The sequence below is a fragment of the Caretta caretta genome, chromosome 4 (assembly GCF_965140235.1).
Source record: "Caretta caretta isolate rCarCar2 chromosome 4, rCarCar1.hap1, whole genome shotgun sequence".
Classification (NCBI taxonomy): Eukaryota; Metazoa; Chordata; order Testudines; family Cheloniidae; genus Caretta; species Caretta caretta.
This window is the reverse complement of record NC_134209.1, coordinates 70,228,197-70,255,503: the sequence shown is the minus strand read 5'-3', so window position 1 is coordinate 70,255,503 and position 27,307 is coordinate 70,228,197. Positions and strand designations below refer to the sequence as shown.

The 27,307-nt window shown below is 41.7% G+C and overlaps 1 protein-coding gene across 5 annotated transcripts in view; it reads right to left on the bottom strand.

Moving 5' to 3' along the window:
- The window catches only part of TMEM131L (transmembrane 131 like), a 134,112-nt gene extending 109,335 nt beyond the window's left edge, over nt 1-24,777 (bottom strand). For 3 of the 5 annotated variants that reach the window (XM_048847422.2, XM_048847424.2, XM_075127751.1), the window contains exons 1-3: nt 24,572-24,776; nt 23,701-23,771; nt 14,332-14,375 (exon numbers count right to left, since the gene is read on the bottom strand). In XM_048847422.2, the coding sequence (XP_048703379.1) occupies nt 14,332-14,375; nt 23,701-23,771; nt 24,572-24,695 (239 nt within the window). In that variant the 5' untranslated portion in view covers nt 24,696-24,776. Of the gene's footprint in view, nt 1-14,331; nt 14,376-17,324; nt 17,415-22,438; nt 22,539-23,700; nt 23,772-24,571 lie in introns of those variants that run through there. The other 2 variants (XM_075127750.1, XM_075127752.1) reach the window with 2 other exon arrangements.
- Between the last annotated feature and the right edge of the window lie 2,530 nt (nt 24,778-27,307).

Here is a 27,307-nt window from a genome sequence, read left to right as displayed (position 1 = left end):
TGAGCCAGGGTCCAAAATGCCAGATACGACACCCAATTCAGTAGCACATGGAGTTTAGTTTCAGCTTGACTCACGAGGCTTGAACCAGTTTCTAATCATGCTAATAGGAAATAAGCATCTAAAGCTCACACAACACTGAGCAAAGAGTAAAACTCTTAAGAGTCTGCCTGAACATTCCAAACATGTAAGTAACTTAAATAAGAAAGTCCTCACCAGGATTGATAGGAGAGACATGACTTGTTGGCAGAATTTCAGGTCCCTGCATGTTCAGGGAAGGTTATAGGATTGGTTTTACAATCACAGTACCAAAGAGAATTGTGTTATGAGTTACTGGCAAAAATATAAATAAACAGAAACTTTATTATATCTTTACAGCTCAGTCTTGCAATCTGCTGTGCATCCTCCACTATGAAGTAGGAGCTGAAAGGCCTCAGCACCTTCAAAGTCAAAAGCCCAAAATAACTCTAAAAGTCCACCACAAGATGCTGGTTTTGAAAGTTTGAGATTCGTGCATGAAAACTATTCCTGTGCCTACTAAGTTACCTTCTCCCCAACTCAAAGCAAAACAAAGAAATACATCCACATCTTCAAGAAGCCAGGAGAGGAAAGTGAAGCTGTCGGGCGCATGGAAGAGGATAATACAGTAAATGTTAGTGTTGCTAGCGATCCATGTGATTAAATGTCAACGCTCCTATATAGCTATATCATCATAAAGCTAGGAAATTCCCACTGCACATTCCTAAGAAGAATATGTGGGTGGAGGTGGAAGGTAGTTGAGGCTGAGAAGAGGAACTGATGAACAGGGTATAGCTGGTGTGCAGAAGGACTTAACTGCTTATTACCTTGCATTTTACAGTTTGTGATGTTGAGGTCTGCTACCTACAACCTTAATTCAAAGTTGGGGGTGATGGGTTGCATAGATATATGGTTTAGACATACTATTATCCTACAGCCTCTTAATGAAAACAATCAGGTCTCAGGGGAAACAAAAAAGAATAATGAATAGCAGCAAATGAAAAATTAAACACAGAAAAAATACCAAAAAGTTGCATCCAAGATCTTCTTTAATACTTAGCATCACTTACTCTATTTCCTCCTATACCGTACTGGAATTGTTCATGTTTCAGGAAGGCTTCCCAGGCATTTTAAAACTGATCAAATTAACATTAAGACCAGACCACTTTTAATCCTTAGGCCTGCGAATGAACTGAAGTCATTTATGTGAGGTTTGGCTACATTATCACAATTGTCACAATCCCATCATCCAAAGGAAATGTTTCCCAATCAGTCTAGGCTTAAAGAACATCAAACTGTTTTCTGTATCTTCCCTTAAGCAGCACGTTGTTATGAACAAATGTATACAAGATTTTAATGAAACTTCTTTCCATGTTAAAAAGTTTCTACTTTATTAGAACTCCTTGATGTGTGCTGTGAAATTTTATAGCTATGGACTTGAATTTTGCATGTGGGTGGATGAGATGGTAAACAGTTGAACAATGTTAATCAAGAACTGCAGCAGAACCCCTGGGCTAACCAAGAGGCTACCACAGAGGAGACCAGTCTAGATTGCTGCACTACCCCTTCACAGAAAAACATTCTTCCCCGTCCCCCCTTCTTTGTTTTTTTATTTTTGAGAGCAAGGCTGGGCTTACAGTGGTTGGCTCTAGTCTGGAAATTCCTGTGCTCAAAACAGCATATTCACACTGATTGCTAATAAAAATGGGAAACAAAGGTTATTTTGTACACAAAATAATCCACGACTTCTCTCTCTCTCCTACTTATATTTCCATTATTCTTCCAAAAAATTACTATGACAAAACTGCAGCCCTGCTCACATTTACAGTATATGTATAGTCGAGAACCTTAAGTACCCTGCAGCGACTGCTCTGAATTCTGCAACAAATTTAACAGGGTAAGAGTAAAGTGTAATAAGCTAAAAAAGTGAAGTTTAAAATAAAATAAGGTTTCACGGAATTAAATAGGAAAATACTACAACAAGTACAGTATTTCTTAATATCATTTTGCCACTGTCCAAGTTAGATGTGACTGCTGTGACCAAAATAATAAGCTGACCACTCAGTATTAACTTACTATCACAGAAGAACTTTCTTTCCTAACTAGCTATGAGGCAAAGTGGATACAAGTTAACATTTATCCCAGTTTAGCTAGATATTTAAAAACTTAGGTTTGACTTTATAATTAAGACTACACTGAAAGTAGTAAAGAAACAAATGAAACAAGCACTTCACTTTTTTGACCACATTCTATACTCAAATTACCATGGCAAATACCTACTTATTGAAGCGGTTTATGCTGATATACTTTCTACACCTAGCCACCCTTGGTACAGAGACCATCCTTCCACTTGGCTGGAAGAAGTCACTGAGCCAGCCAACCAGAGGCACTTGGTTAAAGCGGGAAAGTAGGTTTTGATTTCACTTGAGTTTCCTGAAGGGGAGGAATAATATTTTCTTCATTTGGATTAAGTTAGTCAACATGCAATAAACTAACTGATATGGGGAAGCAGGGAATGTAAGCTTCCTGTTTTATGCTAATTTTATTACACAAGTCAAGAGATTTCAGATAGTTTGATTTTTATTAGTTGAAAATAAAATTAGCATGGTCTGTTTTAGTAATTTGTTGATTTCAGTTCTAATAAAACTGACTGGGCTTCTAGACAACTGCTGAATAAATAAGTTATATTCCTCTGGGGTTTTTGTTTTTTAAATAATTTGCCATTATTTGGTGGAAAAGTGAACAATCTTAATAAATGCAATGTAGCAGTGTTCATTTGTCCCTATCTGAACACAGTTAAAACTACCTAGCACTGTAAGCACCTTTAATTTTACTGCCTCCGATCCACATTTGGATTTATGTACCAACTAATCAGAATTACATTTTCTTTTCAAAGGAATCCAGAAGTCATGAATTAGTGATGTAAAATCAAAGCATTTGATATCAACCCATCATATGCTTATTTACCCAAAAAAATCAGATGGTGGAGTTTGGGATTAACATGAACATTTTTAATGTAGGGTTCTTATGCAATAATAAATATAATAATAATAATAATAATTTACTGTATTTTCCTATGTGTCTAAACAGCCCTTAGCACATTTTAGGTTCTTATGCAATAATAATGAAATGTGCTAGGGGCTATTTAGACACACAGGAAGAGAATCTCTGGACTGACCAACTTACAATACAAAACCAGCAAATAAGGATAAGGGAAAGAAAAGATAAAATGATCAGAGTGATGACAGACGTGTCATTTAGTAGCATTTTTTCTGTATGTTCTTTTTCAAATGTAATCTATCCCCTGCTGTCCCTCTACCCAACGAGTCCTATTTCCTTTGTTTAAAAATAATATATCCATTCTATTTATCATTATTGTTCCAAACAAGGTAGGTTAGGTTTAACAAGATACACATTTTGTTCCAGGGATCAAAGAATTTAACATGTACACGATGGCCTTGCACAGCATTCAAAGCGGGACAGTATGCAGTCATATGACACATTGAATTGGCATTATGTCAACTTGTCTCACTGCTGTATAGCGACACTAACAGCCTATAACACTCTGAGGGCTTTCTCTGCTCTTGCTTTGGAGTCAGGGCCAGAACCAATGCAGACCCAGAGAAATTGAGAAAGGATGCCCCTGACCCGTTGAGTAGAACTTCTCAGGCTCTAAGGACCATGAACTCCAGGTGGGCTGGGTCCTGGAGCACAGCCAGATGAGTCTATGAGGGATCAGAAATAAGCCTGAGAAAAACTGCACACAGATTGGCGCGCGCACACACAGTTTCCATACGATGACAAATAGCGTGGCCCACTATTCAACTTCCTTCATATCCACCAGTTACTCCAACACAAATATATCCACCCTCCTCCCTATATCAATTTTCCATAGCCGAAACACAGCATCCATTCTCCATCTCCACCCCTCATACCATCAGTCCTCTCTTCCCTGATCTCTCCCCATACCACATCATTCCTCCTGATCCTTCTTACCACTATACCTTACCACTGTCTCCAGCAGTCCGGGGGCTGAGCTGCTCTTCTCAGCAGCAACAAGCACTAACAAGGGTTCTGCTGTTATTCCCCAGCCCCTTGCTCGGTACGCCCTGCCCTCAGGGCAGCTCCCCAACTTCCTCTGAATCGCTCAGATAAGATAGCAGGGCAGCGAGTGAACCCTGCGAGGAGAGAAGAGGCAGTCTCAGCCACCACCAATCCACCCACCCTGGCAGCTGGCTGAAAGGGAGGCAGAAGATGCAGAGACCAGAGGCTAGGCATGGCTGAGTGCAGTTGCAGCACAGAAATCAGCAGGCCTCTATCTAGCCGTTTATACTGTGCTCCTCAATGTGGCATCTGAGCGCCTAGGTCATGAAAAATGCTCCAGGTGAGCTGAGTCTCAGAATACACAGCAGCATAAAGTCCAGCGCTAGCCTGAAGAATTCACACTCCACACAAACAAGCAGTGGAAAGGCAGGAAGAGCCTTGTCACAGTTTAGGGCCAGTGCATCTATATTCCCCTTTTGTGGTCACCAAGAGCATTCGCTCTTAGGCTTCCAGCTCCCCCAGCAAATCACCTCTCTTGGAAGGAGACCTGCACCTTTCCCCCTGCTCACCGAAGTTTTTCCAGACTGCACCGCCCCCAGCAAGTCAGATCGCCTAAACAGGCCTGCTTTACCTTCCCAGAGGCCACAAACAGCGTAATTGCCCACAGTTGTCAGTTACCGCAAAGCTTTTCCTAAGCAAACACCTTTATTCTTAAGGTGACAGCTTTACAGAGAACACATACAAAAACAATAAGAAAAACTACATACAGGCTAATAAGCTTACCAAGGATCACCCTTAACCCTGGTAGGGATCAGCCCTTCAAACCCCACAAAGAGTTTGTCTGTGGTTACAAGTTCTTAACTGCCTTGGCTCAGAACAAGCACACCTAAGAATCTCTGAGTCACTCCTTTATACAGTTTGGGCTTCTGATCTTGTCCTCACCTAACAGATGATTAACAGATCAAGGTCCCCGCCTCAGGGAGAAGCGTCAAAAAGCTGAGTATCTGCATCACCAAAGGGGGGGGGGGGGGTGGGAAATCTACATTCGCTTCCCTCAAGAGATTTCCTGGTAAACCCACTTAATTTTAAACATTCACATAGTTTCAAATCGTCCTTTGAAGCTCTTAACAACTCCCAGGGTTTACACCAGTCACGTCTCCCTATTAGAGATGTTACATACAATAATACATAAACTTTTGCATTTTAAAACAATGAACTCCTAAAATACTTTAAATCAATTCAGTAAGGTTTGTCCAGTACACTCCAGGAAATTGCCATATCTGTCACCAGACTGACCAACTGCCATAGACCCGGACAGCGAGGGACTGGGGGTGGGAATTGAGATTGATAAGGAGAAGGCTAGAAAGACAGGTAGACTCAAGGAGATGGATGAAAGATTCAGGGGGAGAGTGTAGGGGGAAGAATAGAGGAAATAAACAATAGAAAAAGAGAAAATAGAATAAAGGAGAGAGAGGGGAGACAATGAAAATAAATGAAAGAAAAAGAACATCAACATTAAGTTAGAAAACTGCTTTATTTATGCATGTATTTAAAACACATTTCATACTGCCAGAAGAGAGCAGATTTACAGTTTAGTACATATACAGCAATATAGCTCTTGACGTATTCAAGCAATACCCAGTTAACATTCACCTATCTGGTAGGGGTGTTGTGGGGTTAAGTGCATTCTACAGATAGGGAAACTGAGGCACAGAGGGAGGGAACTGGCTCAAGGCCACACCTTGAGCCAAGTTTCAGAGTAACAGTCGTGTTAGTCTGTATTCGCAAAAAGAAAAGGAGTACTTGTGGCACCTTAGAGACTAACCAATTTATTTGAGCATAAGCTTTCGTGAGCTACAGCTCACTTCATCGGATGCATACTGTTGAGCATACACTTGAGCCAAGTGACAGAACCAGGATTAGAGCTCAGGAGATTAACTCCTTGCTTGTTTCTCCAGAGTGGGCGGTCACCCAAGGGGGCTGAGAAAGTCCACTTCAAGCTTATGTGAGAAAGTAAGTCTACAGACCAAGTGTGCCCTGGGATGACAGCATGCATCTTCCAGCTAATTAAAGTTCAGTGTGGTGAGAGAGGCGCATAACAGCATTTATTTTTCCAACTCAAGTACTGATTCTGCATTTTTCCCACGCTATCACAAAAGCTAAAATGCATTAGTAAGATTACTGTAGGTGACTCATCACCTGCACAGTGTTTCACCAGAATATCAAATAGAATCTAAGATGAGGGTAGGAGTTTGGCAATTTTTTTCAGACTATGGTGGATGGACTCATATTCCATTAACTGTAGTTCCTAGAAAGGCATGGAATTTAGATGTACAATCTGGCATACAACAAAATACAATGGGCCTGAACCAGTGTTATAACTTCTGACTTTGATTAATGCTCTTAAAAATGGGTTAGCCAGATGACTCATTTGTTAGCATATAGCACTGCCATCCAATACATTTTGGGAGTAACCTCAGGTCTCTTGTTCCCCAGGTCAGCAGACATACCCTGTTTTTAGCAGATGAGCCCTCCTGTTTGTAAATAAGTTGTGAAATACTCTATGAAATTCTAAATATAAACATATGGTAGCCTAAAATGAAGCAATGGATAAAAATGCAAGGCTCTCTGGACCGGCTGGCATCAAGGAATGAAAGACAAACCAAGTCACATCAAGCAAGTTTTTCCTAGGCAGTAGTGGAGCATTTAAGACACCTATTATTAATGGACTGTTTTTCTTCTATAAGAGTGGTTCCCAAACTAGGGGTGCTGCTTATTCAGGGAAAGCCCCTGGCGAGCCGGGCCCATTTGTTTACCTGCCATGTCCACAGGTTCGGCCGATCACGACTCCCACAGGCCGAGGTTGGCCAATGGGAGCTGTGGGAAGGGCGGCCAATATGTCCCTCGGCCTGCGCCACTTCCCGCAGCCCCCATTGGCCTGGAGTGGCGAACCGTGGCCAGTGGGAGCTGTGATTGGCCGAACCTGCAGACGCAGCAGGTAAACAAACTGGCCCCGCCTGCCAAGGACTTTCCCTGAACAAGCAGCGCCCCTAGTTTGGGAACCACTGTTCTATAAACACCATATAAATCCTTCTATATGCCTTAACAGGAACATCATCTCCAAGATATTTTGGAGGAGGGGTGGGGAGTGGCGGAGATTTTTATTAATTTAACATACAATGAAAACACAACAGTAAATTGTGTGGGCTAATATGAACACAAATAAAACAGTGAAAGTAAGAAGCACATTGTATGTATGCTTCTCCAAAACAATTACAATAGGATAAACAGTTTGGAAGAAGGACTGTTTTTGATACTACAGCTGTGCAATCCAACGTAAAGTTCATCAGTGACTGAATTACAAAATATGAAAGACAAAGAAGCCCTATAAAAGAAAGAAGGACCGAGGAGATGCCAGATTGCTCACCATAGCTACCGCCAACTGAGGAAGCCAGAAAGGTGTGTAGGTGTTCTAGAAATGTAGCTGCCCTTCACCGCCATCTGTTTCTCCATTATTAAGATATACCGTACACTTTTGCAAACCACACTGGCAGTTTTCTCCAGTGAGCAGCAAAAGACAGTCTTCCAGTCAGCCAAACCTTGTGAGCTTTTCTACTGTATTAGCCCAAAGAAGTCAACAGCAGCAAAATAAAGAGACACCTCCAGGGGAGCTCCTGAGTAAATTTTACAAATTATATCCAAAATAACACTCCAGTTTAGCTTAATTTATGCTCAGGAGTAACTCTACCAATTGTAGATTAAATCCCACTTTCCTCCACATTGGCTCCAGGCATCTATTTAAATCTTTCTGTTCAGAGAACATATATATATACACACTGTTTTTGGTTCTTTTAGAAATGCTGTAAAACAAAATATAACTCTGAAATAACCCCTTCACTCCAGTGGTGGTGGAACTGAAATTACCGACTCCCTGACAATTTGGTGGGGCCATAAGGAGCCTGCAATTGCTACTTTAAAAAGGAAAAATTAACTGATGAGATAATTTTCTGCTGCTCCCATACTATACCACAAAAGCTGGATTCATTCTGTATATGCTGGAGGCAATTTTCGATTTGCTGCAACTCCACTTAATTGAAAGTAAAAAGGCTTAAGCTTAAAAACAAATTAACAGCTGCATTTTTCATTTTTAGTAATATAAGAAAGGTTTGTTTATTCTCTGAGTAATCTGTATAGAGAAAAAAAATTAGTTCCAAGAGGCTGTTATGAAGATTTGAAGTCTGCTCAATATCTCTCCCATGCTTAAGAGTGTATTACAGGTTCCATGCCACTATCCCTCACCCTCCCCCCCCCCCCCCCCGCAAAAAAATGGACGTTTAGGAATTAAAATATCAAGGCCAGGAGTACTGTCCCTTTTATTTTTTAAAACACATCACTAGCTACTCTAAACTTCTTGCCCTTCTAAATGTATTCATAGATAATCTGAACTTGGTCTCAGCACTATAAGTTTGTGATTATGGAATAGATGACTTGTCTTTGGCAACACATTCATTTACAGGCTAGCATATTAATATCCAAATCAGCTAACGTGAAGCATGCCAATTTTTCATGTCTTCTTTTCAGTATGGAATTACAACTAAATTGCATTAGTATCTGTGCATATATTAATCCTCCAATACTTCACTGGTTTCTCAGTCCATCTGAACTACTGAGAATTTAACTCCCATCTTATTATCCCTCAGGATGGCAACTGATAAATCATCTCTTATTCAAAATTCATTTAAAACCCTTCAAGAATACCAAACTCACTATACTTTGCTAATATAAACTAAATCTCAATGACCAACTCCAAGAAAAATTAAGTGACAGCAGTATAAAATACTACTTTATTATTCTCTCCTCCTATATTTATCTCTGATGCCTTTGCCAAGGCTTAGGTGGTATTACACAGATAAAGCAAAAACCAGTATAAACAAGAGTATTTTTCCTAGACTACTGAAAGGGGTAAGAATTCTAACTACCACCAACTCTTACTCTAGCCACTGAATTCTTAGGGCGTTTGTAAACAATTCCAAGTCCATATCTGCAAGTACAGTAAGTAGTCCCACTCCACCAGGTCAAATTGCCCTCTCAATATCCAAGGGAAAAAGTTCATCACAACAAAACTGTTTGATTGAGATAAGTGGATCACACATTACTTTTATTATGTTATCTGAGCCTTGTCGACACAAAACAAAAATGCCTAATCTGTTTAAGTTAAAGTGGGTAAAATACCTTCTATCCTATTTGCTACTACTATAATATTGCAACAACAACAACAAAAAATAGATCTGTTTGCAGTCCTTCCCTTTCTCTATTGTGTGCCTTTATGATATAAGTGTACAGCAACATTCCTTCTATACACATTAATCAATGAGAGAGGTAATTTTAGGGCAAACTTTTCTATAAAATCCCCAATGAAAAACTGTAAGAACAAGAAGCCTTTTCTCCTTCAAAGTCTTAGAAGACTCAGTTTTTAAAATAAATCAATGAAAAATTTCTTTCTTTTTCCCTGTAGACTAGCTGGAGACTTTGTAATGGACATTAAGACATTTCAATGATGTCGGTCTCTGTTTATCATTTGACTTTCCAATATCTTTGGCTACTCGATGTGCACGTTCTAATGTGAAACAACTGGGTAATAAAAATAAATGCAGTTTAATCCTCATAAGCAGACTATTCTAAAAAGCCTCTGATCCTACAAGCTGAGGTCTTTCCCTCCCCGCAAATTATAGGAGTTTGGCAGGGAAAGCCTTTATCATAGCTTGGTTTATCATGTAACCTCTTTCAATAGTTTCAACTTCACTTTCTGGTTTTTCATTTTTACCCTCAGCAAAATTAAGCCTGGCCACAAGATCCGTCACAGCTTACTGTACTCGATCTTTCTCTATTTTAGCAAATTGGGCAGTATTACAGGCGTTATCTTCCTTCAGTTCAGACAAGCAGTACTTGCTCGTCCACTTTCAGCTGTTCAAACTCTGACGTTTCAACAGTTTGAAGAAATAATTGTCAGCACTTGTCACTGATTTTCTTCTGCTGGTAACAGCCTATGCCAAACTTGTTTTTGTTAGAGAGCTTTCCCTCCAGCTCTACAAATGCAGGAGATATTTTTTAATAAACTTGAAACAACATAAAAGGTTATTTCTAAGTAAGTGAATCTTTTAATTTGGTTGAAGAACGTATTCCAAAAAAGCATGTCCAACCATCTAACTACACATTGTCAGCATTTCCTACATTGACCTTGATCCAGGTAGCCATAAAACACTCCCCAGGAGAGTCCAAGCAATCAGGGAAGCAGGAATTGTAACCTAGGTAACTAGCAACATCTTCCTCCCCTCCCCACTAGTCTTCCCCCCCCCCCGACACACACACACACACTTATGCCAGGCATCTGCCAGCCCACAGAACTCCAAACAAAGCATTTCTGACTTGTCAGTGAAAGGTTCTTTCCAAAATTTATGACAAAATGGCAACCCTCTCCATATTTTTTTTTAAAATATGGTTTTGGCATTAGCCTATGTAGAAAATTGGGTACAAAGATAATAAATTATATCTATTCCTTTTATATACACAACACAAAACACACCTCAAATGGATGCTTCTGAGATGCACATGTACAGGAAGTCAGTTAATACAGTTAATGCCTTAGTGATCATTTTTCTAAAATTAGATTAACAAGCTCCCAAAAGAACCCATTAACTTAGCATTAGACATTGCAGACTATGTAATGCTTTGGGAAGATCTCTGTGTGTGTGTCCCAAGATCCATAACTCTGTCTGCTTTCTTCAGCACTGGAGACCGCTTTAATTCACTTTCACCATTATACTTGCTACTTTTAGCTTGGGTTTTTTACCCATGAAAGCTTATGCCCAAATAAATCTGTTAGTCTTTAAGGTGCCACCAGACTCTTCATTGTTTTTGTGGATACAGACTAACACGGCTACCCCTCGGATACTATTCTTATTACTATCTTTCTCAGCTATCTTTTCTAGCCCTTATTCATAATGTCCAAATAACTATTGCATATGCAGGAAAATACAAAAAAAAGCTTAAAGGACACATGCAAATCGAGAGCTATATAGATAGATTTCCCAGAGCACTCAAGTATGAAAACAGTTTAAGCGTGCAGTACAGCTGACAAATTTTACTTTCACAACAAAGATCTATATTCGAGATGGATCAGCCATTAAGCTATTTTAAAACATCTGAGTAGCTAAAAATTGGTCACAGGACCTATCACAATCTCAGGAACTATTTTAAGCTTTTACCAATATTTTTATTACCAGTGCCCTTTGAGCCAGCCACAGAACCTACCGGGAAAAGCAAACATCAAAGGACGTTTTTTCTCCCCATGCCCCATGTTTCTGGCAACTAATTAGAAGCACAAACACCATCTTCAGTTGGTCCTGACTTCATCCCAGCAATGCTTCGAGATGCATTAAAAACACTGCATGGAAAAAATCTTACAGGCCACAGGCACAAACAGCAGGACAAAAACCTCAGTCCTTATCCAGGCAGAACTCCCACTGTTATCAATGGAAGTTTTGCCTGAGTAACAACTGAAGGATCTGGCCCTTCTTTGGCAGGAAAAACAAGGTAAAGTTATCAGCCATATTGTGACTAGGAATCACATGTAGTACATGGGCAGGAACTGTAAGCAGCAACCGGTAGAGGTACCAACAACTGTGCTATTCCATTTCAAATGCCAGTTTTACCATTCTCTAGGACTTGAGGGAGAACAGAGATAACAGCTTTGGTTCTGTCCTGGATTAGGCAGGCTCCTGACTGCATATCCTAAGCAGCTGGACTCCTGATGGAAAAAAATTTACCTGGAAGAGGGCTGCAGTGGGGTGCAAATCACCCAACAACCCCTGCTCCACTAATAATTAAGAAGGTAATGAAATCCTGTGTTTGCCCACATTTAATCACTGGCTGAATGAAACAAGCTTTTGTGGATAACTGCAGCTATTCATATATTGTTGCATTATATCTAAAACATTTGTTTATTTTAAGTCCTGTGATCTGTATGACTTACATGGCACTGAAAGATGTGCCTACACTAATGTGTACCAAAGAACAGAACTGTTTCACTGGTAGATTTCCAAGTATTTTAATCTGGACACTTAGAGAAAACAAAATATGTGAAAAAAATTGTGTAATATTTAGGGTTGTGGGTTTGTCACGGTGCTAAAAGTATTACTGATATTGTGACTTTTCTTTGTGTCAATGACTTCAATAAAGCAGGTTTCAGAGTAGCAGCAGTGTTAGTCTGTATCCGCAAAAAGAAAAGGAGTACTTGTGGCACATTAGAGACTAACCAATTTATTAGAGCATAAGCTTTCGTTGGCTACAGCCCACATCATTGGATGCACAGAATGGAACATATAGTAAGAAGATATATATATATACACATACAGAGAAGGTGGAAGTTGCCATACAAACTGTAAGAGGCTCATTAATTAAGACTAGGAGTGGCTGGGTCATTACACATACTGAATCTATTTCCCTATGTTACATAACCTCACACCTTCTTGTCAACTGTCTAAATGGGCCATCTTGATTATCACTACAAAAGTTTTTTTCTCCTGCTGATAACAGCTCATCTTAATTAATGAGCCTCTTACAGTTTGTATGACAATTTCCACCTTCTCTGTATGTGTATATAAATATCTTCTTACTGTATGTTCCATTCTATGCATCCAATGCAGTGGGCTCTAGCCCACGAAAGCTTATGCTCTCATAAATTGGTTAGTCTCTAAGGTGCCACAAGTATTCCTGTTCTTTTTAATAAAGCAGCATTTCCCAGACAATGGTGGATCGCTGGCCCCGTACAGAGGGAAGGCCCTGGAAAGTAAGCCCACACCAGCCCAGTGAGGAGGGGAAGCCTGGGAGGAGGGCCTGGAGAGCGAGTCCATCCTGCACTCACCCCATGACAATGGCTCCTGTCCCACGGGGCTGGGCCTGGCTTCCCAGTCCTGGAGCATGGGATCGTCGCATCACTCACTTAAATTTTGCCTGGCCACCCTCCTGTCATGACAGAAGGGGTGACTGGACCAAATATGCATGGCACTGAGACCCTGTGCATCAGGTCACAACACCTGGCGCAGCGAGCTGGACCCAACCCTATGGGACAGGAACCACCAGTGTCGGGTGAGCTTGCTCTTCCATCCCCCCTGTCCCGCAAGGGCTTCTCCTACTCGCTGGGCTGGGCTCATTCTCCAGGTCTCTTCCCCCACACTTCACAGGGCCTCCCCTCCTCATCAGGCTGGGAACAGAGTTCCAGTGCCAGGGTGGAGGTTGCTGCTGCAGGTGGTCAGTGCACCTTTGGTAGGGTGAGGCGGCGGCGGCAGCATGGAAAAGAACACAAGCGGTGACCTCCCATGAGTTTGTCTCCTGGGTGGGTTTTTCCCTGTGTCAGTAGACAGACTACTGTGGAAGTATTTATGTATATTGCATTTAAAGAGGCACAGATAGTTGAATGTTCATATCCATGATTTTACACACCATTTCCCCTGAACCCGTGACTTTAACTAAATTTACCATGACCACTCCATGACTTTGGATAAGTATGCTGTGACAAAACTGCAGCCCTAGATACTACCCAACCCTTTAAAATGGAAGGACTGACATTAAAAGAAACAGCATAGTTAAGAGCTACATTTCTTAAAAACTTTATTGTTTATCTGATTTCAAGAAACTGAAAGTCCAGGAAATATGTGGATCTATAATAACAAGGTGAAACTGTTTCTCTCCCCCACCAGCTCTTCTATCATGCCTATCACTGTAAATATACAAGTGTTAACAACACTCACAACATTCGCAACACTGTGAGATTATTATAATTTACAACTGAGATTTGATCCATTACAAGTTCAAACAACAGACACTCTATGAAAGATACATAAAGTCCATTTTCAAATGTAAAAATCTTTTGTGCAAAAACCATGAAAATCAAATACAACAAAGGTAAAAAATTAGGAAGAAAAGAGGCAAGAGTATTTTTCTGAGCCTGGTACATATTGTGCTTTACATCTGGCTTCACTGACAACAATTAGTTTGTATTAACATTAATTAACATTAACAATGATATAAGTACTGTAGCATTAATGTCATGGGCATTTCAAGTTTATTATAAAACACAATGTAATATGTCAGAATACTTTTATTTTTAACTAATCTGTCCAGTGACACCTGAATGCGTTTTAAAGTGTATAATGCAGTTTTATAAACTGAGATGAGCTCTAATATCCATGGTTTAAGTTGGGTTTTGCTTACCTTTGCTCTTGTGGATGCTCTTCCACATCCTCCTCAGAATCAGCCTAATGAACAGAAAAAATACTGTGTGAGGATTTAAATATCATTACAGTGTACAGTGGAAATGTACTGTGCTTCTAATCCCACTGAAACTGACACAATCATGATTCACAAGTAAAAAGACAGCAGAAATTATAAAAGAATTAAGTAGCTCCATTCAGTACAAAGAAATTCTACATGCTTAAGTAATTAAACAACATCTAACCAAGATTTAGGATTTTATTGCCACTTAATATCGTTAATCCATTATCTTTTCTAAACTTCCAACTACTGTATTTATTTCCGATTGTACAAATGCACCTATTCAGAATTTTATGCACATGTACAATTCAAATGATTAAAAGCATACAGAAAGAATTAAAGATAAACCAATATCAACACTAAACACTCCCAAATCATAAAGATCAATCAGTTCCCTCAAAGTACTGGTCATTATTCAATGCATTCATTAGCCAAAGTCTGAGAAAACAGACCATAAAACACCTTTAAGGTCGACAAACTCTGGCATTTGTCTGACCAAAGGCAAGGAAGCAAATTCCTAAATCTAGGACTCTCCAATGAACACAGAAGCCCACAAACATTTCTAGGGCCTATGAGCTCAAGCATCACAGCTGATCTCAACTGCTGAAATAGAACATGAGAAGAGAGATGGTCTCCAAAACATACATGGCACAAATCATGATAATTTGTAGTTCAAAACACTTTGAATTGCATACTGAAGTGAAACAGAGCTTTGATTTAATATGCTTGTTGCAGGAAACCCCTTTAAATGGGCAAATAGCTATGTTCTGAACCAGCTGGTGTTTCCAAGTGGTCTTCAGGTGTAGTGCAAAACAGGGTGCAACCATGCAATTTGCACTGACCAAGTAAAGGACAACATTAGTTAGAGTAACATTTTCATGAACAGGTCAGTCATCTTGCCAAGCACAAATGATATGAAGTTTTCTTGGTTACTGAAGCACCAGCTTAAAGTCCCACAAGATACTCAACTTGCAAACCTGAACAGCAAATAGTAGGAAAACGCCGCACAAAGAAAAGATAGAACTTTTATGACTTCCTCCAGCTGTTTTCCCATTCTACCTCTAACCCAGGATGAACCTCTGATTCAAGCTCCAATTTTGGTTAGACACTGGAGAAGTGATTAACTATCATCGAGGTCCAATAAAATGGAAACTCAGAGCTGTGGGGCAACAAAGCCCACACAGCTTCACAAACCTACTGAGCAATGGATGGCAGAAAAGAATCCCTGAAGAGATGAGCAGCTGCTCAATATTAGCCAGGGGACTATGAAGAAAGGAAAAAGACAAGCACTCAGATACAATTCTATCTTTGCCAGGGTCAGCAAATGCATCAATATATCATTGGTTAATGGCATTAAAAGCATCTGATAGATTTTTTTTAAAAGGCAGCACAGACAGCTAATCTTTGTCCATCGCCAGAAGCAGATCACGAACCTATGAGACAAGTGCAGTCTTCATATCAAATCCAGGCCTGCAACAAGACTGACAGGAATTAAGAAAATCTGAGGACTTCAAAACCATTTCATAAACTTTCCTTAAAAAGGGAGGTTAGAAATTCACAACCTCAGAGGGTTCTTCAGCATCAGCGTAACAAGAGAGGTTAGCATCTGAAACTCCTGAAGAGGGGTTGACAATCTCCTCTCATAAATGAGCTAGCATCTTCCCCCACTAGACTTAACCAACTAGGAGGGAGATAAATCCAGTTTCCCAGCATTCCCTATGCATTTCAGAACCTCCACTTCAAATTTTAATCTTCCTAAACGAGCTATGTCACAACAAAGGCTAGTAATCCAGTCTGATTCTAAGTGGTATTACCCACAACCTTTAACAAGCGTGAAAACCTAAAATCTGATTCTCTGTTGTCTCATTCTGTATCTCCAGGGTCCTCACCATTCTTTAACAGTTCTACTGCTCAGGACTTCACATTCGCTATGGTGTGGAGAAGATATCCTTCCGCATCAGTGGTACAGCCATGGCATAACACCTCGAACATTCATGACTTGGAACATGCCTTCTAGCTCTAATACTATCTTCCTTCCTCTAGCTGTCAAACTCTATCAGTAGGGTGAATAAAAATCAATGATTTTTAAAAAAAAATTGGATTTTTTTAATTTAAATTGGATTTTTTTTGATAAAATGCTTTTTGAGGAAAAAAGCAATCTAAAATATAGTTTTAATTAAGATACATTATAGCTCAAAAATATCTCATCATGGAATAGGGATTATAAATTCTAATACTATAGTATGAGACAATATAGTCATGTAATGTTTAAGAAAAATTTTGTAAATAAATTCCAATAGTTCATGGATTAGGGACCCAATTTTATGGGATTTAGGTTAATCTTTCTATCTACCCAATGGAACTCAGTGCTCAGTCTAGAAGATACCATCAGAGATGCTTAATTTTGCAGTTCTCAAACTGTGGATTTGTATCTCCAGAGATAACATGCTTGTTAACAGCAAGAATGTTATAAATAAATAAATATATAGATGTGAGAAATAACAGATCTCAACCCTACTGTCCCTCTGCACATTTCTGTACACAGAGTTAATCCCTTAACTCTCTCTAAAAGTGCAAAGTTTCAAAAAGTTCAACAAATAGAAGATTGTTGGGGGAAGAACAGATCTGGAGATAAATGTGAGAAGGGAGGGACAGGCAGGAGAAACAAAGTGAAACTGTTTGAGCAGCATATTCCAGAAGTCTTGAGGTCTTTCTAAGTGTAGCTTTCATTGATTTGAGATCTACCATACCATTCTCTCCCTAGAAGGGAAAACCTATAATGGCAGCAGGCCGTAAAAGAGACCCAGTTTGGGAATAAGAACCATTCAAGAAATATATGTTTGCTGATGATGTTTTAAAGAAAGTCACACCAGTGAACTGGTGTAAGTCACTTAAGCATTTGGATTCAGAGACTGTTGAAGTAATAATCTCACTTTTAACAGCAGTAGCTTCTTCTGCCAGTGTAGAAAGAATATTTTCTTCCTTTGGACTAATTCATTCCAAATTGAGAAATCGTTTGGGACCTGAAAAAACAGGAAAGCTTGTTTTTCTTTTCCAGATTATGAACAAACGGGAAAATGAAGGTGAAGATGACTGAGTTAACTGCAGAAGCCAGTATTTTAAGTTTCTCATGTTGACCTGGCTGACATATTTGATTTAATTTTTGGTTTTTTTAAATATTTCATTTAACTATTTTAAACAATTTTAACAAAAACAAACCTGATTTTAAAAAACCTGAATGTTTAACTAAATTCAAAAATTCATGCGCTTGTTTTGTTAAAATGTTATATGTTTGCTGTTGAAGAAAAAAATCCCAGAATACATAACGTTGTTTTAGTTAAATAAACCAATTTAAATGTGCGTCTGGTGATGTTCTCCTCCTAATACAGCATGGCAAGAAAATCCTCCAAATATTAATGATTAACCTGTTGAGTTGGAGATAGTTCACCTGCCAATGACTTCATAAATATCTGCTTCTATTACCTTTGGTAAATGAAATAACCAAACAATCATTCATTTTCTGATATAGCTGTAAAACTAATCTGAAAAGTTTTCAAAAGAAATCACTTTTAAAATGTATAGTGTGTACCTTCTAAAAATGAAACCTACATCTATCTCTGAGTTGTGAAAAATATGTATTAAGGTTATAACAACCAACAAGAATGCACTTTTATGTAGAAATCCATGATTAAATCGAGTCTTCCTGACCAGTGATTTAAATCAAATCCACCCTGTATATCAGCATTATCTGGGAGAAACATGCAGGGAATGAGTAACTCAGCACAACTTCATTGACAATCTAGGATAAAAAGATAGCCTGGTAGGACAATATGTTATCTGGGGAGTTGACAGTCTGAACAGCCATTTCCTGACAGCCATCTGAAATCTAACTTGTTCTGGAGGTAGATCAGGGGCCAGCAACCTATGGCATGCGTGCCAAAGACGGCATACGAGCCGATTTTTAATGGCACGTTGCTGCCCGCCGGCTCCCAGCCGCCCACCCCGCTCCCGAACCCAGGCTGGGACCCCGGCAGGCAGCAGCGTGCCATTAAAAATCGTGCCCGCCCCGGCCTGCTCTTCTCTGCCCCCAACACCCAGCGGGGGCAGGGTGAAGAAGCTTGGTCCTGCCAGCTGCTGCTGCAGTGCAAGTGAGCTCCCCACTCCCCCGCCCCTTCCCCCAGCATGCTGCGTTCCTGCCCATCCTCCTCTCCCTGCCCCCATCAGCTGATGGCCCTTGCGAGGGATGGGGAGAAGTGGAGCCGCAGTGTGCTTGCTGCTCCGGGGAGGAGGCGGAGAAGAGGTTAGGACGGGGTCTTGGGGAACGGGGTGGAATCAGGGCATAACCCCTCCAGCCCCCTGCCGTGAGCCGCTCTGGTCAGGGGGCTGCAAGCACCCCCATGACCCTAGCCCACACCCCCAGCCCTCTGCCCTGACCCCCACACCCCCCCACACACACACACACCCCAGCCCTCTGCCCTGACCCCTGTACCCCCCACAACCCCAGCCCTGACTCCAGCATCCTCCACACATACCCAGCCCCCCCACACCCCATGCCCTGACTCCTGCACCCTCCTCACACACCCCGAGCCCTCTGTCCTGACTCTTGCACCCCCCACACCCCATACCCTGACTCTTGCACCCCCCACATTCCCACCCCCACCCTGAGCACCAAACGGGAGCTCCTGCACCCCCCCACACACACATTCTCACCTGCACCCCTCGTACCAAACGGGAGCTGCCCAGGTAAGCACTCCACACCCAAACCTCCTGCTCCAACTCTGATCCCCTTCCCTCATTCTAGCTCCTGGCCAGACCCTGCACCCCAACCTCCAGCCTGCTCCTTCACCCCCAGCCCTGTGCTCAGTGCACTCCCACCCTCAGCTCAGTGCAGAAGGAGACAGGAAAAGAATGTTCTAGAACCAGGGAGAAGGTAGGTACCCATTCTATGTGGGCAGGGCCAGGATCCCAGACTGGCAGCGGGCTGGAGGGGCCGGCAGCCGGGACCCTGGCTGGCAGGAGCCAACAGATGGAACCCCAGACCGGCAGCGGTCTGAGTGGCAGCCGGCTGAGCCGCTCAGCCCACTGCCAGCCCCGGGTTCCGGCTGCCAGCCCCGGGTTCCGGCTGCCAGCCCCGGGTTCCGGCTGCCAGCCCCGGGTTCCGGCTGCCAGCCCCGGGTTCCGGCTGCCAGCCCCTTGCCAGCCGGGGTCCCGGCCACAGGCCCCGCTCAGCCTGCTGCCAGCCTCGGTGAACGGAACCCCAGGCCGGCAGCGGGCTGAGCGGGCCGGCGGCGTAAGATCAGCATTTTAATTTAATTTTAAATGAAGCTTCTTAAACATTTTGAAAACCTTGTTTACTTTACATACGACAATAGCTTAGTTATATAATATATAGACTTATAGAGAGAGAGACCCTCTAAAAAACATTAGAATGCATTACTGGCACGTGAAACCTTAAATTAAAGTGAATAAATGAAGACTCGGCACACCACTTCTGAAAGGTTGCCGACCCCTGAGGTAGACCAACAAATAAGAGGTGTCCTAACCTCATAATGGAGGTGGCAAAGGTATTATCCATGACAAGAGTGCAATCTCTTCCCTCCAAAACTCATTCAAAATCAAGATCCCGTGTATACACAGCTGTGTGTATTAGGCTAGAAAGCACGTGGGGTAGTCCCATATTTGGCAGGGCACCCATGAGATTCTTAGCTAACACTGGATAGTTTCTGTATTATCTGTATAAACAATCAGTCACAACCACTCCAACACTGCATTAAGAGGAATACAGTACAGCAGAACCTCACGAGTTAGGAACACCAGAGTTACGAACTGACCGGTCAACCACACACCTCATTTGGAACTGAAAGAATGCAGTCAAGCAGCAGCAGAGACACACACACACACAATATCAAATACAGTAGTGTGTTAAATGTAAACCACTAAAAAAATAAAGGGAAAGTTTAAAAAAAGATGTGACATGGTAAGAAAACTGTTTCTGTGCTTGCTTCATTTAAATTAAGATGGTTAAAAGCAGCATTTTTTCTTCTGCATAGTAAAGTTTTAAAGCTGTATTAAGTCAATGTTCAGTTGTAAACTTTTTAAACAACGTTTTGTTCAGATTTACGAACACTTTAGAGTTACAAATCTAGAGTTTGTACTTTAGAGTTACAAACACTTCAGAGTTACAATTCCTGAGGTGTTCATAATTCCGAGGTTCTACTGTAATTCTCAACCAAGGTCTTTAAGAGTAGGCTGCACATCCACACAAGTCCCTCTGTCTCAGATTGAGCTCTCTTAGGGCACACCTACACTGCAAAACAAAAAAAATAAAATCCCACAGCAGCAAGTCTCAGAGCCTGGGTCAACTGACTCAGGCTCATGCTATGGGGCTAAAAATAGCGGTGTAGACTATTCCCGCTCAGGCTGGAGCTTAGGTTCTGAATCCCAGCCCAGGTGGGAACATCTACACTGCTATTTTCAGCCCCATAGCTCAAACCCAACAAGCCAGAGTCAGTTGACCTGGTGTCAGACTCACCGCTGCATTTTTTTTTTCCTTTTTTTTAAACAATGTAGACATAACCTAAGTTGAATACAGCTTTAAAGTGGGAGACCTCATACATTCCATCTGTGCTTTAACCAACTTATCTGGGCTAATGACACACTGCAATGTCACCCAGCCAAGTCTCAGTTACACATGTAGCACCAAAGTCTTCAATAACCCTCGAATCAAAGATGGCAATTAATTTTATTAAAGCCACAGACACTACATTAAACAACACGAAGTGAAGTTAGGACCCTGCCATCTAGCAGCCTGTGCACCAGAAATCATCATCATCCCCCCAGACATAACCAGGGCACCGATATTAAAATACTAGCGCCACTCTGTCCCTGAGACACCATCTCAACCTGCCTAGTCTCCCACAGCCGTACTTTAATAGGCTATAAAAATGTATGAATGTCATTGCATTCCCTTTTATCTGAGTTTATTCCAGCATCCTGAAAATGTTCTGTCTAATTTAACATCACTATTTGTGGACATCTGCTAATACTTGTAAATACAGCCAAATCCACACTAGCAAGATCTTTTACAGAACATCCTGCAGGTCTATTATACTTAATTTATGTCCACAAATGTGACAGAATATAAGCTCCCCCACAATTCTGAAGTCATTTAAGATTTTATATATATATGCATGCCACGGACACCACAAAGGAAAAGTTCAGTGCAAACTAGCAGCGCTTGATGACTTAATTGCTGGCATCTTCAATGTTTATAGCCATACCCAGGATTTGTTTTTAAATTGAAAAAAATATATTAACCCCCTCTCTGAATCTATGGTGGCTAAGAGGGTTATTTTTGTCCTGGGGATTTCCAAGTCACTCTTCCCATCATAAAATTCCCTTTAGTAACAATATACTGAGTCTGTCTTACGGAGTGCCAGTTTTTAATTACCATGCCATTGCTTTCTGGATTCTGGCAGAAACTAACAAAATATACTTGACCTTAAGAGCAACTACAACAGTGATCTGCTGATACTTTTTCAAAAGTGCCTGTCAACAAAAACAAGTTGCGTTAAGAGTCCCTGATCCTTCTTTTTGTGTACAGATATAAAGAAAGTCACATCCCCCTTCCTTAACCCACTCCCCAAAAAAATCACGTGCTTGTTTTTTATTTTAGAAAAATCAGAATGCATTTCCCTTTTTCATTGGAGGACTCAAGAACCTGTGTGCATATCTGGGGCTTTTTCAGCCCATAATTGAGAGGATTATGCTCAATAAATGTCGAGTCCTTTACAAAAGAACTTTTCTTTCTCGAGTTTTAGTTAAACAGACATTAACAAATTACAAACAAACAAACAAACTCACAGAAAATTACAGAGTCTAAACAAAAGCCACATCTGCTCTCATCAAGTTTCCCCTTCTTGGTACTTATAAAGTCAACATTCCACTAGTTTTCCATTCATCCACAGTCTTTCAGGATAAACAGAACCTACATTTTTAATGTTACAAACAGGTAGGATTAAAAACAAACAAAACAAAACAAAACCACCTTGTTCTCCTGTGATGCACAAAGAAGGCCTGAAAGCAAAGCATGAGTCCAGTTCTCCCATCCCTTTCCTTCCACACACTTGCAGGTCACCTTAAAGAGAAACTAAGAAACCAAAAGAATGGTGCTGCCCAAGTCAGATTCAGAAAGCAAATGATTTCAAAACAAAAACAAAAATAAACCCCAGGTGAGATGTCATTATTGGCGAGTGCTGCAAGTTATTATTTATGGAGGTCTGTCAGCATGCTGGATACTGAACCTACAAGAAGCAGTTAGACACTACGCTTCACACACAAATTATGGCTCAGTCTCAAATATTGTGTACATCGTGCATGAGGAGAAGTCATCACTGAGAGGCTTAGTGGATCAAATGTTTTAAAAAGTTGAATGGAGAGAAGAGAGTTCAAGCATAGGGGGCAGCATTGAAGAAAATGTGAGGGAAGTGGGGAGGGGCTTAGGAGGAGTAAAAACAATGGGAGGGAAAAGCAGGAGGAAATGGTTAGAGGAGTTTGAACTTGATATATCTCAGGTAGGCAAGAGGAAGCGAAGAACTAGGGACTGTAAAGCAATTACAAGCATTTAAGCGGTTTGTGTAGTTTCTTTCCTTCTAACTTGACTTCTTTCTTTTGAGTCTCACAGCTCTGGAAAACGAAATCAAGGCGGGACTTGATTACTGAATGGAATATTGAGCTTTTTAACCTTTAACACTCCAGCTCAAATCCTGCCCACATTAGCACATGCTTAAAGCTACCATTTGATGGATCTTTGGTGGTATATGTAAAATAAGATATTTGTGCCAAGCCACAATCCACATCAGAAAACCATCACTATAATTAGCAACATTGCTGGATACCTCCGCAAAAAGACAAAGGACTGAACAGACATACCTCTTCTGTCGCTATTAGAGCTCGTTACACCAAAACAGAATTGAGGTAGAGCAACACTGTAATAGACTGTCCTTTACAGGCTGCTTGATAATCACTTTATTTCTCTCAGAGTTACAATGTAATCTTAAATGTGAGCACTGCTGGCTGCTGCAACCCTGGCAAGGTGCAGTCCCAAACACACACCCTGCCCCTGAACCTATTATGATTCATGGTATCACATGGGGGACTTGTGCACTGTTGCCAGGTGCGGTGGCCACACAGTTTGTTTGCAAGGCAAACTGACATTAGTAGCAGTCACTGCTGCGGGGGGCTGGCTGTCCAAGCTGCTTCTGCGCCTCCCTCTATACACCCCTCAGTGCTGTCAACATATCTCCTCACCTGAGTGGGCATCAGCAGTTCCCCTTCTTCAGCTTGCCACAGCTCCACCACGCTGGGGATTGGGTCAATAGCTAAACAAGCCAAACAAAACAACACAGAGTAAAATAACTAATCATATTTTACATACAGGAGAAAGCTTTAACAGCAGCATTTAATGTTTCTCTTTTCCCCAATGCTGAAAAAAGTGTCCATATTAAAAGCAGCACGGGCTGGTGACATCTAAAGTGGGCAGGCAAACCTGGTGCCTTCCGAGCGAATTTGTAGCAGCGGGTTAAGATCATGATGTGTCTGACTCAAAACAGGGGGTGGGTTAATGCCTACCCTGAGGAGCCTCTACTGATTAAAAAGGAGGGTCTCTTTTCTCTGCAATGTCAGTGTGTGTGTGTGCAGCATGGCATAGCCGGGGGAGGGAGCCACAAGGATGTGGGGTTTGGGAGGGGGAAATTCATGGCTTATTTCGCTGTAACGCTGGCTCGCAGTTTGTTACAAGGTTGCAAGTGCTTCTAGCGTTAAAAGATGGGCCAAACCCGAGGACTCCAGCCACACCAGCAGAGCCAGAAACAATGCAGCAGGAAGCGGAGTCCTCCTCATTCTTCTCCCCTCTGTCTCAGGGCTGGGAACCATTACAGCCAACACAAAGCTAGGGGCTGTGCTCGAATCGCATGCACAAAAGGATGGAGGGAAAGGGAATGGCTTTGCGATCAAAATCGATCATGCTAGTCGGTGCTCGAGCAGGGCTTTCGCCTTTGCTTTGCCCATGCACAGCCCCTCTGCTCTCCTCCACCACCTTATTTACAAGCAGCAACCCCCTTCCCCCCCATCTGCGAATTCCACCAGCCCCTTTCCCTTACGCTGATTTACCAGCGCTTACCTTGGCCCTGCGCTTCTCCCGGGCGAAAGCAGGGTAAGAGGACCTGGAAGACGCCTAGCAAGAGGTTCATGGCCGTGGCTGCGCGGCAGTAGCTGCCTTGCTGCGGGTAGCGCAGCCCCGCCATGCTGGTGCTCTGCTACTGCGCGCGGCTCCGGCAGTGTGGGCTGCAGGCTGCTACTGCAGCCGCCGCCTCGCTCCGCTCTGCGCGTGTGTGCCACAGATAGGGAGGGCTGGGCGCTGCGCGGCCCGGGGTGGAACGTTGACAATGAGAATGCAGCCTGCACGCGGGGCCCCGCCCGGCTGCCGCCGCTCCTGCAGAGCACATGGCAGAAGAGGCCGGCCACAGAGCTTGGGGGACGGGAGGGGGTGCAAGGTAAATCTTCAGCCAACACTGGCCCAAATCCGGCGCTCCTTACTCCGGCTCGCTGAGTTCAGCAGAAGCCGTGCCCGAGTCAGGAGACCAGTATGGGGCCTATTGTCTCAAGCTAAGGGAAATACAGTCGCTCAACCCTGCTTTCCATGGGGTTTTAAAATGTTAATACATGCAGCCCTTTTACCCACGTCCGTATGTCCATGCACACGTTTATACACAGGCAGAGTAGTGTGTGTGTGTATGTGTGTGCGCGCGCGCGCGCATATGTGGGGAAACACAATTGCATCTAAAAACGGGGTGTCAGTACACAACAACTGCATTTGCATTCCAGCTAGTGGAATATATAAACAAATTATCACCTTGGTGTGTGTGTGTGTGTGTGTGTCTCTCTCACACACACACACAGAGTAATTTGTCTGCTTATTCACTGTACCACTTTGAGAGCAAATTGCATTCTGGCCTAATGTGGTGCAAGTCACATGTTACATGCCAGCACCAGGTGACAGCCCTTCGGTACTAAATTATTCTGCACACATTCCTCCCAACTCCAGTCTCCAATTGCTAGCGGAGGGGTGTTTAATTTTGTGTGTATGTGCGCATGCATGCATGTATACACATGCTACAGAGAATTTTTATTGCCCACAAAAAAACACAATCTGCATAGAAAGCATTAATGGAATGGTGGTTAAAACATATGGGACTTATGGGAAGGGGAAGGCGAAAGGGAAGTATATCTGTATGGCCTCTTGCCAATTGTTGCAGTGAGGATATCCGGTGAATTTGACAAGCTGTCACTGGAGGTGACAAGACACTGACTGCTTTCAGAGGCCTCAGGAGTCTGACCTCAACATAATATAAAAAGGGGGACACCTCATGGTAAGGCTTCAGCTTATAACAGGTGTTGACAGAAATAGACTAATGCAGAGCTCATGTGGAATGTGGACAACCTCACTGTCCGATGCAAAAGCCATGGGAAACCCTTTCCTTCAAAGTCAAACTACAGAGACTTACCCCTTTTCCTGTTAAATAATTCAGAGAAAACAAATCATGGTGGTATTTTTCTGTGGAAACCAACCATTTATTTATTTAACTATATAATAAATTCTGGATTGCTCTACAGTTTGTTTACATGGTCTAGGAATACTTCTCAATGCCTAAACTTCTGATCCTGATGCTGTCCGACACAGAGGATGCTTGAAAGTCAGAATACAGAAGTGATACAACTGCACACCTGTCAAGCAACATTAATTCTTAAACTTAGGGCTACATAAACACTTCTAGTTTTATTACCCTCTTGACTATTTTGAGGATCAAAAGCTCAACTAATGTTGTTTGAAAAAATGGATCAAAAGCGTGGGCAGAGCTAAAAACAGTGAGAGGCTGGGGAGGGAAAACAGAGCACTGAGAGGAAGCCGGGGAAAAAACCCTCCTGATTTAGCCCACATCTGCTGACCGTCAGGGCAGATATTCTGAAGAGAGCTGCTGAAGAAGCAAATATTGGATGTGATATTTAGAGAAAAAGTCAAGAATTTGGTTTATTTTTGTGTTACTTAGCGTTATTACATGTAATGGGGTTGTTCTAGTGTATTTTTTGTTCTAGTGTATTTTTGAGTAACTGTCATAGGCAACTACAGTATTCAGATAAGGCCCTCTTATCTTTATTTTGTAAATCTAAAGCCTACGTAATGTATAAAATGCAGTTCAGATATTGTACAGAAGTCACCCTTTTTAACACTACATAGCTTCCAACCTGTACTCTAATCATACCACCACATAGCATAGCCTTTCCTCTAGCTAGTAACACTTTAAAAAAATATTTTCCAAATTCAAACTAGTTTTGCAAATCTTAAAATCCAAACACCCAGCTAACAAGTGCAAATGTGGTAGTTACTTAGAAAAGACATAAATACAGCCAAACAATTTACAAGATCCTTTTTCATCTCTTGACCCAGGCTCTGTATAAATCCCAATAGGAACTCCATTAGTCATTGCTATCAGTAATAATTCTCAAAGGGGTAAACAACAAACTGTTATATATGGCCATCTAGATCTTTGTATTTGCTAGTCATCAAATGCTTCTCAAATCCATGGGCCTTTTGGATAGCAACTTTTCTAAGAGTTCATGCCTGAAGTTTATTAAGTGTTTCTACATTCACTGAAAAAGCAACATTGGATCTTGACAAGTTTGTCCCCAAGTAAAACAGAAGACTTTTTCTTTTGCCTATATTGCATACAGACTCTGTATGCTAACTACATTTTTTACCCTTACATATTTCCTCCTCTTCCTTCTCCCTCTATTTCATTTTTTTCCCTTTCCCCGTTCTCTTTCTGTAATGTTCTTTTTCAAACATCTTTCCTGTCTT